The sequence below is a fragment of the Callithrix jacchus genome, chromosome 22 (genome assembly GCF_049354715.1).
Source record: "Callithrix jacchus isolate 240 chromosome 22, calJac240_pri, whole genome shotgun sequence".
NCBI lineage: Eukaryota > Metazoa > Chordata > Mammalia > Primates > Cebidae > Callithrix > Callithrix jacchus.
The window spans coordinates 6,480,570-6,494,112 of NC_133523.1; the positions used below are offsets into that span (position 1 = coordinate 6,480,570).

The 13,543-nt window shown below is 43.8% G+C and overlaps 1 protein-coding gene across 1 annotated transcript in view; it reads left to right on the forward strand.

Annotated features, from left to right (window-relative positions):
• ADGRE1 (adhesion G protein-coupled receptor E1) overlaps positions 1 to 13,543 on the forward strand; it is a 40,777-nt gene that overhangs the window by 11,598 nt on the left and 15,636 nt on the right. Inside the window, exons 5-10 of the mRNA XM_054250208.2 lie at positions 398 to 544; positions 5,507 to 5,647; positions 5,733 to 5,879; positions 7,570 to 7,658; positions 9,619 to 9,702; positions 13,332 to 13,509. Coding sequence (XP_054106183.2) covers positions 398 to 544; positions 5,507 to 5,647; positions 5,733 to 5,879; positions 7,570 to 7,658; positions 9,619 to 9,702; positions 13,332 to 13,509 — 786 coding nt within the window. The remainder of the gene's footprint in view (positions 1 to 397; positions 545 to 5,506; positions 5,648 to 5,732; positions 5,880 to 7,569; positions 7,659 to 9,618; positions 9,703 to 13,331; positions 13,510 to 13,543) is intronic.

The following is a 13,543-nucleotide window of genomic DNA, read 5'->3' on the forward strand; positions in this document are numbered from 1 at the left end:
AAAGTCACATGGCATGCAGTCTGCATCTTGGGGTGTAAATACAGAGAGGAGTAAAGGACTGTGGCTACTTTTGCGATCTCTGATAATTATGTTTTGAAACTATTTGCCACCCTTCTGCTTACATGCCATTGGCTAGAATTTATTCTCATGGCCATGCCTACTACAAGAAGGGGCTGGAAAATATGTCCCACTCTGAGCCTGGGAAGAGGGGGGGAACATGGATATTGGGGAGCATCAGCCCTGTCTGATGTGAATCTTTTCCATCCTTGGATCAGGCTTTATCATCACTGCCAAAGCTTCCTCTCTACCCCATCACACTGAGTGAACCTGCTGCTTGCAGTCTCCAGTCCTTGTTTTCTCACTTACCTTAACCTGGGTTTTCTCTTCCTCTCGTCAGATGTGGATGAATGTGTCAATCCAGGAGCTTGCCCGGAGCATGCAACTTGTCACAACACTGTTGGAGCCTACACTTGTCTCTGCAACCCAGGATTTGAATCCAGCAGTGGCCACTTGAGTTTTCAGGGTCTCAGAGAATTGTGTGAAGGTAGCTGGGAGAGTCTTCTGGGAAGTTAGGCCCCAGTCTATTTGCAAAGACAGTAGTGAGGGGATTGGGGTTGGTCTTGGTTGAGTTTAAGACTTTCATCTGCAAATCTGAAGCCAACAATTATTCATTCATTCATTCACTCGTTAAAGAAATACCTCTTGAGTGCCTAAAATATATGAGTCACTGTTCTAGGCACTGGGGATACAGCAATAAATGACATCTTGATATAACATCCCACTGGGGCTTAGGGCTTCCACACAGGAATTTGCAGGAGGGGCACCATTCAGTCCATAGCACCCAGGAACAAACAGCCTGTAAATGTTTGTTCACTCTCAAAACAGCAGAGCCAAGCTATGAACCCAGAATGTCCATGTTCTCAACCCTTGTAGTCTGTGCCTCTGTTTTGTTTGTTTGTTTGTTTGAGATGGGGTCTTGCTCTGTTGCCCAGGTTGGAGTGCAGTGTTGCCATCTTGTTTCACTGCAACCTCCTCCTCCTGGGTTCAAGCAATTCTCCTGCCTCACCTTCCCAAGTAGCTGGGACTACAGGCATGTGCTACCACACCCAGCTAATTTTTGCATTTTTAGTACAGATAAAGGTTCACCATGTTGGTCAGGCTGGTGTCAAACTCCTGACCTCAAATGATCCACCTGCCTCGGCCTCCCAAAATGTTGGGATTACAGGCGTGAGCCACTACACTCGGCCTGATTTTTGACTTTGAGACAGAGTCTTGTTCTGTCACCCAGGCTGGAGTGCAGTGGCCCAATCTCAGCTCACTCCAACCTCTGCCTCCTGGGTTCAAGTGATTCTCCTGCCTCACCCTCCCGAGTAGCTGGGATTACAGGCATGTGCTACCATGCCCGGCTAATTTGTGTATTTTTGGTAGAGATGAGGTTTCACCATATTGGCCAGGCTGGTCTCAAACTCCTGACCTCTGGTGATCCACCTGCCTCAGCCTCCCAAAGTGCTGGGATTCCAGGTATGAGCCATCATGCCTGGCCATGTGCTTCTGTTTTTATTACTAATAATATGTGATGCCTTGGAGAGGAATTGAGACTTACCATGGAAAGAAGGGTGTATGCAGGTTCAAGGCTGAGGGAACAGAGATGAGAGACAATGAGCCTTTGTGGAATAAAGGGTATCTATGTGTTTACACTCTAGGAAGCTGAAGCAGAAAAATGGATTGAGGCAAGGAGTTTGAGACCAACCTGGGCAGCATAGTGAGACCCTGTCTGTACAAAAACAAACTAGCTAGGCTTGGGGCATGTGTCTTTAGCTCCCACTGCTTGGAAGGCTGAGGCGGGAGGATCACTTGAGGCTGGGTGTTCGAGACCATCCTGGGCAACATAGTGACACCCTGTCTCTATATAACATGGTAGCACATGCCTGTAGTCCCAGCTACTCGGTGAGAGGATCACTTGAGCTCAGGAGTTTGATGAGCTATGATGTGCCATTGAACTGCAATCTGGGCAACAGAGTGAGATGCTGTCTGTTAAAAAAGAAAAAGGTAAACTATGCATCTGGATCCTAAATCACAAAGGAATTCAAAGCGAGAGATGGGGTAGAGGTCGGTCAGCTTCGTTGGAACTAGGTTGTCGGGGCCTTGCATATCTAATGAGGATTTTGGATTTTATCCTGAGCAGTGGGAAGGCTTATTAGAAAATTTTCATGCACCATGGATATGCCTCTAAGTGGTTGTTCTTTGAGTGATGAAAATGTGTTTATGAAGGTAAGAGCATAGTCAGGGAGATACATTGCTTTCAGTCAGTGGTGAGGCTGTGAGCTCTTGCAGCCTCAGTCTCCTTCATTCTTCTGACTTAGACTGGTTTTCTGCTTAGATGTGGATGAATGTTCCAGGAACTCAAATCTTTGTGGTCCCAATTCTGTCTGCACCAACATCCCAGGAGAATACAATTGCTCCTGCCTGCCTGGATATTTTTTGCCTGATTCTCAGACCCTTAAGGATCCAGAGGCTTTTGGATGTACAGGTAATTCTCCCAGCCATGCTGAGGATTTCTCAACAGATATCAAACTGCTCTGAAGCGTCCTAACTTACAACAATGACCATTTGTTTTTTTCATGATACTATATGTTGAACACATGATTCTTTGTTTCATGTAGGTCAGATGGGGCACTAGGAAGACTGGTATATCGTATATCCAAAATGGTCTTGCTTACACATGGCTGGTAGTTGGTGCTGGTCTTTGGTTGGGACCTCAGCTGGGACCCTAAGATTTCCTCATGGGCCTTTCCTCATGGCTGCTTGGGCTTCCTTATAGCATGGCAGTTGGTTTCCAAGAAACACAGTTTCAAGAGGAAAAAAACAGAAATGGCCATTCCTTTTATGGTCTGGGCTTGGGAAGTTCCATGACTTCTACCACATGGTATTGGTTATAGTCACAGGGCCAGCAGAGATCCCAAGGAAGGAGAATAAACTCCCCATCTCACCAAAGAAGCACTATGTGCACAGCGAAATCAGAAGAATTGATGGAGGTCATTGTTGAAGTACCTACCATACTACAGAGTGCATTTTATATTCTTCAACCCCTCCAGGGAAAATGCATGCCTCTTTTTATTAAAATGTCATATTTCTTATTATTTGCTGACATTTGCTAGCTTCTGATATTGTCAGAAGCAGAATAATAGAGAAGTAAAGTTGAAAGGTATCTTACAAATAAATTAACATAGCTCCAGGGGCCTAGGAACCCATTCAAGATCCCCATCAAGGCCAAGAGAAAAGCTAGGCAGGCAAGGCCATGGATGCCCATCTTTTCTGGCAAATTATACCCTCTTTTAATTGTCTTACCTATTCAGGTTTCACTTCACCTGAAGGAAGGCTTCTTGGGCCAAAACGTTTTGAAAACCATGCACCTAACCCAACTCCATATGCAAAGTATAAGTCCCAACCATGTAATCTGTGAAAAGTGCTCACCTAGTTCATGCTGAAATATTTCTGGAAGTGGGGTGCTCACTGCCACTAAAAGAAGCTCACTGCTTGGCTAGTGACATTTTCCATGATTCCAGCAGAAAAACTCTTTCCCCTTACCTTCCAATCATGGATCATTCTTGTGTCCTTCGAGGCCTTCAAATTAACCAACATTCATAGCACAAAGACTTTTCATCCCAGTCCTCCGTCGTACTGCCCAATTCCCTGTACCTTGGACTGATGTGAGTCACTGCAGAAGGTTGTTTATTCCTCATGTTTTATGAGTTGACCTAGGAATAGAAGAGCTTTTGTCTACACGTCTTTCCTAATTATTTTTTTCTCATAACATTCTACTCCATATATCCTTTGTGGTCGGAAGCCCTCAGAGGAAGAGCTAGCCCCATATGGGCATAGTAGCCTGGCATCATCCTGTATTAGTTGAGTGTAGATTTCTCACCCTCAGCACCATTGACATATTGGGCTGTATAATTTTTTGTTGTGAGGAGTTGTTCTGTGCCATGCAGAATGTCTGGTAGCATCTTTGGCTTTCACCCACTAGATCCCAGTAACACTCTTTCCACCCCATGCTACGTCAACCAAAAATGTCTTTAGATACTGTACCCTGTTCCCTGGAAGGACAAATCACCCCCAGTTGAGGATTACTGATTCAGGACAGGCAAGCCCCAAAGTGGGGTTTAGCCTGCAAGGGTTCTTGGCTTTGCCCAGGAAAGATTTCAAGGGTAAGCCGGAGGTAAAAGAAAACAGCTTTATTGAATTGAAGAGGCAGTGTTACAGCTCTGGCAGTGTTACAGCTCTGTGACTGCTCCCATAGAGCAGGACTACCTCAGAGGCAGAGAGCAGAGCTCAGGTAGTTTTGCAATCATACTTATACCTGCTTTTAATAATATGCAGATTAACGGGTGGTTTATGTAGACATTTCTAGGGAAGGGGTAGTAACTTTTGGGTCATCAGGTCATTACCATAGAAAGGGGCAGTCAATCCCCAATGTTGCCAGGGCAATGGTAGACTGACATGGCACACTGGTGGGGCATGTCTTACGGAAAGCTGCTTCCACCCTGACCTTGTTTTAGGTAGTCCTCAATTTGGTCCAGTGTCCGAGTCCCTCCTCTGTAGTTGAGTCCTGCTTCCTACCTTATTGCTAGCTTAACATAATAGAAATTTATCACTTTCATAACAATTCAATATAGATATACCTGGCCCGTGGGCAGCTTTTCTTGACATGGTGATAAAGGAATTCAGTCTCTCTCCATCTTTTTGTTCTTGCATTCTTTAGAACCTTGGAGTTCCTGGTTTTAGCCAGTTGAGGTGAAAGGAGGAGGAGAGGGCCAGGCACAGTGGCTCACACTTGTTATCCCAGTACTTTGGGAAGCTGAGGTGGGCAGATCACAAGGTCAGGAGTTTGAGACCAACCAGCATGGTGAAATCCCATCTCTACCAAAAATACAAAAATTAGCCAGGTGCGGTGGGTGCACACCTGTAATCCCACCTATTCAGGAGGCTGAGACAGTAGAATCGCTTGAAACCAGGAGGTGGAGGTTGCAGTGAGCCGAGACTGTGCCACTGCACTGCAGCCTGGGCAACAGAGCAAGACTCTGTCAAAGAAAGAAAGAGAGAAAGGGGGAAAGAGGAAAGAAAGAAAGAAACAAAGAAAGAAAGAGGAAAGAAGGAAAGGAAGGAAAAAAGAAAGAGGGAGAAAGAAAGAAAAAAGGAAGAAAGGAAGGAAGGAAGAAAAAAAAGGAAGGAAGGAAGAAAAAAGAAAGAAAGAGACAGAGAGAGAAGTTACACCCACTTCTTGACAACCTTGGCCCTGAAGTGACATATATCATGGCTCTCATAGTCCATGAATGAAAAGTAGTCACATGACCTCACCTAGATGGAGAGGGTTCTGGGAAATGTAGTCCCTGGCTGGGACACCATTTTCTAGTGAAACATGACTCCTTATTTTGGAAGGGGAAGAAGCATGATTTTGTTGGATCATTTGGCCAACCTGGCTCCACACCCGTTCTGTACCCAACAGATATTGATGAATGCATTGAAATGTGCCCCATCAATTCAACATGCACCAACACTCCTGGGAGCTACTTTTGCACCTGCCACCCTGGCTTTGCACCAAGCAATGGACAGCTGAATTTCACAGACCAAGAAGTGGAATGTAGAGGTGAGCAGGCGGTTTGCTGGACAGTCCAGAAAAGACATTTCTCTTTGCTCTTCTGGGTTTCTTGATATTCTCCAGTTCTTTGCAGATATTGATGAGTGCCTCCAAGATCCATCAACGTGTGGTCTAAATTCTGTCTGCACCAATGCCCTGGGCTCCTACAACTGTAGCTGCATTGCAGGCTTTCATCCCAATCCAGAAGGCTCCCAGAAAGATGGCAACTTCAGCTGCCAAAGTAATCATCTCTTTGTATATCTTGGCAATGGAATCTGTGTCTGGCTTTGGTTGGGAAATTCTCATTCTACTCAACCTCTGGATCTTCCTCTTACTGTTACCGCATCCACATACTCTGCTCCTTTTTTTTCTCCATTCATTTACTCTTTTGTTAATTTACTCTTTCAAATGATTTCTGGAGCACCTATTAATTAATTAGTTAGTTAACAGACCCCTGCAGTAGGGGCTGAAGATTTGGTCCTGGGTATAATGAGCATGATTCTTGTCCTTGTGTAGCTTATAGTCTAGGCAAGGAGCCAGAAAGCACACACACAATTATTTAATCATAACTGTGAATGAAACAAACAAAAAAAATCACAGTGTGCTTTGGAGTGGCTAATAGGATATTGATTATGCTCTGAGCAAACAACATTTAAGCAGAAACTTGAAGGAGGAGTAGGACTTCTCTGGAGGAAGAATGGAGATCATGCTGTTCTGGGTTATAGCAGATGCAAAGGTCCTGAGGCTCACACCAAATGAGGACCAAGGGGAAGTGGCATTCGATATATCTGATGAAGTAGACAGGGGTCAGATTCTGCTGGGTCTTGGTGCCTTGTGAGGAATTCTGGAAGGGCTGGATGCAGTGACATAGCTATAAACAGCACTTTGGGAGGCTAAGGTGAGAGGATCACTTGAGGCCAGGAATTCAAGACCAGCCTAGGCAACATTGCAAGATCCTGTCTCTACAAAAAATCATGATAAAAAATTAGCCAGGTATAGTAGCATATACTTGTAGTCCTAGCTACTCAGGAGGCTGAGGTGGGAGGATTGCTTTAGCCTAGGGGATCAAGGCTGCAGTGAGCTATGATCATGCCACTGCGCTTCAGCCTGGTGACAGAGTGAGACCCTGTCTTTAAAAACAGAATTTCAGATTCTCCCCCCACCCAGGAACAATGGGGAACCATGAAAGGTTTAAAACCATTAAATTATGGATTATTTAATACATGAAAAATATGTGTAACTTATTGGAGGCAATGAAGTATAACAAGCAAATGAATAGATCTGATGTACTTCCCGATATAATCAAGATAATATCATCAATGCCGTTGGTTCTCCTCTACATTCCTTCTCCACCCTATCTCCTTGTATCCTCCTCAGAGAAACACTTGTAATTTGGAATTTATTATTTCCGTAGTTAAAAGAATATTTTCCCTGGAATGTGTCCCTAAACAATATCTGCCTAGTAGTGCTTGTTTTGAAGCTTTGTAAAAACGTTATCATACTACCTATGACTATAGATGTACGTCTTTTATATGTGTGACTTCTCTAATTTGTTTCACTCAATATCATGCCTCTTTGAATGTGAGCTGTGCAGGGGCATACTATTGAGTGAGACGCCATACATATAAAAAACATACATCTATGCTCACATTCATGATTGCCTCTAAGAGGTCTGATATTGAATGAAATAGAGCAAATTAGAAAATTGCTTGTTATAGTTAACATGTAATTACAAATTAGAAAATTATGTTGTAGTCAACATGTCCTTTGTGTTATAGTGTGTCGTTGTGGTTTGTTTGTTTTTCCCCTTGTGCATTATGGCAATAGATGGATTTTAAGTGGGGGAGGGGAGGAGATGGAACCAGACTTGAATTTTCATCATATTTTGCTGGGGTTGAAGTTTGATTTGGTTGCTGTTGTTTTCTTCCTAGGGGTGCCCTTCAAATGTAAGGAAGATATGATACCCAATAATGTGCTGGCCCAGCAATGCCAAGAGGGAACCACAATGAAACCTGAATATGCAAGTATTTTTTAAGGTTCCCAGTTTTTGAGGTTTTCCTAGAAGCCATTTAGGTAGAATGTTGTTTTTGCAGTTCTAACAAAGGCAAAAGTAATAGTGGCCAAAACCAGACAGCCAGTTTATTTTTCTCCTCTGTAACTGTCTGGGTGTAAGCTGTGCAGAGCACATACGATGGCTTCATTACGTTCTGCCAGCATCAACACAAGACTCCCACTTTGTGGTTCAAGATGGCTGCTCCAGCTCCTGCCCTCACATCTGCATTCCACCTTGTGAGAAGGAGAGAGGAGGAAGTGAAAAGCACAATCCTTCTCTTTAAGTGTATGACCCAGTACCACTTCTGCTTGCACCTGATTGGGTAGAAATTAGTCACATGGTCACAGTTAACTGCAAGGGAAGCTGGGAAGAGAGGATGTATGCCTGTCTAAAACTTGAGGATTGTCTTAATAAAAGAACAAGAGAATATATTGACTTTACCACCAGTGAACGTGTTGGTGCTGCAGCTGAGTGATGGTGGCGCGGGGGGTTACACAGCCAGCCACGCATTTGGACATGCGACTGTCTAAGGAGGTCACTGCGATGAGTGAAGACTCCATGGCCTCTTTGGAAATCGATGTCACTATTCTAAGTATGAGCTTCTAAATTATAGCTTTGGGATTCCCACATGCCTTGGACCACTGTTTTTCTTTTTAAATTGTGGTGAGGTACACATAACATAAAACTCACCACTTAGGCCGGGCGCGGTGGCTCACGCCTGTAATCCCAGCACTTTGGGAGGCCGAGGCGGGTGGATCACGAGGTCAAGAGATCGAGACCATCCTGGTCAACATGGTGAAACCCCGTCTCTACTAAAAATACAAAAAATTAGCTGGGCGTGGTGGCACGTGCCTGTAATCCCAGCTACTCAGGAGGCTGAGGCAGGAGAATTGCCTGAACCCAGGAGGCGGAGGTTGCGGTGAGCCGAGATCGCGCCATTGCACTCCAGCCTGGGTAACAAGAGTGAAACTCCGTCTCAAAAAACAAACAAACAAATAAAAAAACAACTCACCACTTTATTTTAAAGTGTACAGTTCAGTGTCATTTGGTCCATTCACAATGCTATGCAATCGTCACCTCAATCTAGTTCTAGAATTTTTTTTTTTTTTTTTTGAGATGGAGTCTTGCTCTGTCACCCAGGCTGGAGTGCAATGGTATAATCTTGGCTTACCTTAACCTCTGCCTCCTGGGTTCAAGAAATTCTTCCTACCTCAGTCTCCCGAGTATCTGGGACTACAGGCACCCACCACCAGGCCTAGCTAATTTTTGTGTTTTTGGTAGAGATGGGGTTTCGCCATGTTGGCCAGGCTGGTCTTAAACTCCTGACCTCAGGTGATCCACCTGCCTTGGCCTCCCAAAGTGCTGGGATTACAGGCGTGAGTAATAAAAATTCTAGTTCTAGAATATTTTTATCATTAAGCAGTCACTCCCCATTCTCTTCCACCACTAGCCCATGGTAAACGCTGATCAGCTTTCTGTCTCCAAGGATTTGTCCATTCTTGGCATTTCCTAGAGATGGAATCATGCAATATTTGCTCCTTTATGTCTGGCTTCTTTCACTTAGCATGATATTTTTAAGATTCATTCATGCTGTAGTACATATCAGAGAACTTCATTCCTTTGCATGGCTGAATAATATTCCATATGGACCGCTGTTAGTTCACACATTTCCTCTTCTTTTATATCACTAAGTAGTTTTGCTATTTGTTTATGTTTGCTTTTTTTAATTCATGGAAGGAAAAGGTGATGTGATTCTAATTCTGATCAAACAATGAATTTTTATTTCCATGGGAATTCTAGAGACTCAGGAATTCAGGACCACCTCATAGGATGGGGCTTTATGGACTAATCTGTAGATTACATGCTTGGGGGAATAGATCGATCGATGCTCACAAATGCCCCCCCTCTTTTTTTTTCTGGGGCACAGGTTTCGTTTTGTGCACTAATAAATGCCATGTACAACATTCTGGACGATGTGTGTGAAAATCAAACGACTGTCGTTTCCATGAAGGTAATGATGAGTCTCTTAAATTGCGTTTTGTGTTTCAAATATCCTGGGCACACTCTGGGTGCAGAAAGACATCTTTATGGCCAGGTGTGGTGGCTCACACAGGTAATCCCAGCACTTTGGAAGGTTGAGGTGGGTAGATCACTTGAGGTCAGGAGTTCGAGACCAGCCTAACCAACATGATAAAACCCTGTCTCTACTAAGAATATGAAAATTAGCCAGGCATGGTGGCAGGCTGCCATAGTACCAGCTACTCGGGAGGCTGAGGCAGGAGAATTGCTTGAATCTGGGAGGTGGAGGTTGTGGTGAGCTAAGATAGCACCACTGTACTCCAGCCTGGGTGACAGAGTGAACTCTGTCTCAAAAAAAAAAAAAAAAAGATCTCTTTATAATTAATGGGGATTGTGAATTAATATTTAATTTTTTATAGCTGTAAGATTTTAAAAATTAGCATACAGTAAAATTACCCTTTTCCTTGTATAGTTTGATGAGTTTTTCTCACCTGAATAGATTTGTGGAACTACCACTATAATTAGGATGCAAAACAGTTTAATGATCTCCAAAAATTCCCTTTGGTTTCTCCCTTATAGTCAGACACTCCCTCCACCACTAACTTCTTCTGCACATCCCTGACCTAGTCTCTGTCACTGCAGTTTTGTCTTTTGAAGAATGTTACATAAATGAAATCACATAGTATGTGCTCTCTTGAGACTGGCTTCTTTGGCTCAGCATAATGCATTTGTGATGCCTGGACAGTGTGTATATGCAGAGTGCCATTTCTTCTCTTCCTCCTCCTTCTTTCTTTTTATTGTTAATGAGATTCAGGACATTCTCATTGGTATATAACCATCACCACCATCCATCTTGAGAACTTTCTCATCTTTCCCAAAAAAAACTCTGTTGCCCCGAAACACTCATTTCCCATCCCCCCTCCCCAGGCCCTGGCTCCCACCATCCTACTTTCTGTCTCTGAGAATCTGATAACTCTAGGAACCTTCTAGAAGTGAGGTCATACAGGATTTCTCCTTTTGTGTCTGAGTTCTGCCACTGAGCATGATGTCCTCCGGGTTCATTCACGTTGTAGCATGGGTCAGTGCTTCATTCCTTTTTCATTACCCAGTAATATTCCATTTTATGAATGTATCACCATTTGTTTATCCATTCATCTTTGAAAGACATTTGGGTTGTTTCCAGTATTTTAAAGATTTTCAATAGAGCTGATATTTATTTATTTATTTGTTTATTTATCTTTTGAGCAGAGTTTCTCTCTTGTTGCCCAGGTTGGAGTGCAATGGCCGCGATTTCGGGTCACCGCAACCTCTGCCTGTCAGGTTCAAGCGATACTCCTGCCTCAGCTTCCTGGGTAGCTGGGATTACAGGCATGTACCACCATGCCTGGCTAAGTTTTGTGTTTTTAGTAGAGACAAGGTTTCTCCCTATTGGTCAGGCTGGTCTCGAACTTTCGACCTCAGGTGATCTGCCCGCCTCGGCCTCCCAAAGTGCTGGGATTACAGGCGTGGGCCACCACGCCCGTCCAATAGAGCTGTTATAAACAAACATCCATATAGAATTCTTTGTGTGTATGAGCATAAATTTTACTTCCTCCAGCATAAATATCTAGGAGTTGCTAGGTTATTAGAGTTGTAGTTTTGTTTTTTTTTTTGTCAGAGTCTTGCTCTGTCACCCAGGCTGGAGTGCAATGGCGTGATCTCAGCTCACTGCAACCTCTGACTCCCAGGTTCAAGTGATTCTCCTGCTTCAGTCTTCTGAGTAGCTGGGATTACAGGCGTGTGCCACCATGCCTGGCTAATTTTTTATTTTTAGTAGAGATGGGGTTTCTCCATGTTGGTCAGGCTGGTCTTGAACTCCCAACCTCAGATGATCTGCCCGCCTCTGCCTTCCAAAGTGCTGGGATTACAGCCACGAGCCATGGTGCCTGGCCAAAACCTAGACTTTTTTAAGCTTTAAGTTGAACTCATTCATACTGTCATTTTCTCATTAAATCTGGTTATTTTGGTATGAAAATAAGAATTACACTTTTGCTTGTAATTTTATTAATTTAAATGAATATATTTATTCATAAAGTATATATTCATTCCTAGGGTTTTTGGATTAAATTTTGATAAATGGTTAACCCTATTTTAAAATTTAGTTCAATTTCCTCAAATGTTTTACACTGTTTATAAAGATTCCAATTCCCCCTCCCCACTCCGCCCACGTTTGAAGGACCTAGTGAAGAGGATTTACAAATCTAACAGGCAAAGTCACTTGGGTCGTGAGTGACTCATAAATCTGATTAATCAAAATGATTCCGATTTCTTTTTAGACGTTCAGTACAGTTTGTGAACAGCCACGTGCTCTTAAATGGTCCACTTTAAAGTAACAAGTGAAACTGCTTTCCGCAGTAAAGCCATGTGGTCAACTGGTTAGCTTCTCTAATGTGTCAAATCGTTCCTTCGAACACCTCTTCTTTTTGTGACTGTCTTGCTCTGTTTCCCAGAGTGGAGTGCAATGGCATGATCTCAGCTCACTGCAACCCTCCTGGGTTCAAGCATTTCTCCTGCCTCAGCTTCCCAAGTAGCTGTGATTACAGGTGCCCGCCACCACAACTGGCTAATATTTTGTATTTTTAGTAGAGATGGGCTTTCACCATGTCGGCCAGGCTGGTCTTGAACTCCTGACCTCAGATGATTCACCCTCCTTGGCTTCCCAAAGTGCTGAGATTACAGGCATGAGCCACCATGCCCGGTCCCAACTCTTCACATAACAGATGTTTCTAGATTATGCTAAATGTGTCAAAACCTTCTAAATTTAACACGAATCCTGCTAAGGATTTTTAGTTTGCCTAAAACTTTCCAACTTTCCTGAGCATATAAAATAACTTTCCCAGCTAAGAAGAATAGATTTAACATATCAGAGGGGCAGCATTTGAAGAGATTTCATCTGCCGTAGAATTGAGTACTGTGTTTCCTGGAGTTGGTTCTCGTTGAGATATTTCTGCTATGTCAGTGGGGAGGGGATCCCACACCCATGCCTTTCAGGGATTACAGAGCTCAGAGCATCCTGTTATCTCTCAAATGTCCTGCTTACCCCATGTTTATCTATCTATCTATTTATTTATTTGAGACAGAGCCTTGCTCTGTTGCCCAGGCTGGAGTGCAGTGGCATGTTCTTGGCTCACTGCATCCTCCTCCTCCCGGGTTCAAGTGATTCTCCTGCCTCAGCCTCCCGAGTAGCTGGGATTGCAGGCAACTGCCATCATGCCTGGCTAATATTTTTTGTATTTTTAGTAGAGATGGGGTTGCACTCTTTTGGCCAGGCTGGTGTCGAACTCCTGACCTTGTGATTCACCCACCTGGGCCTCCCAAAGTGCTGGGATTACAGGCGTGAACCACCGCACCTGCCTCAAGTTTTATTTCTATTGGAGCTTCTTGAATCAGGAAAAGGAGCCCGAGTGGATGCCCCTTTTAAGTCTCCTTTGGGTTGACTCCCAGCCTAATGACAAAAAGGACAGTTGTTATTTCATTAATGAGAGAGAGAGAGACAGAGAGAGAGAGAGAGAGAGAGAGAGAGAGAGAGAGAGAGACAGAGAGAGAGAGAGGGAGAATGAGCAAACATGTCTTTCCTTGCAGAGTATGGCTGAGAGCTTTGTTCCTGTGCTTGAACAAATGTCCACATGGACCAACTTCACCAAGAAAGAGACATCCTCCCTGGCCACAGTCTTCCTGGAGAGTGTGGAAAGCACAACGCTGGCAGCTTTTTTGAGACCCTCAGAGAATGCCACTCGGACTGTCCAGACGGAATACTTAGGTAGAAGATACCCTTTGTTGCAAGGTTACACCTC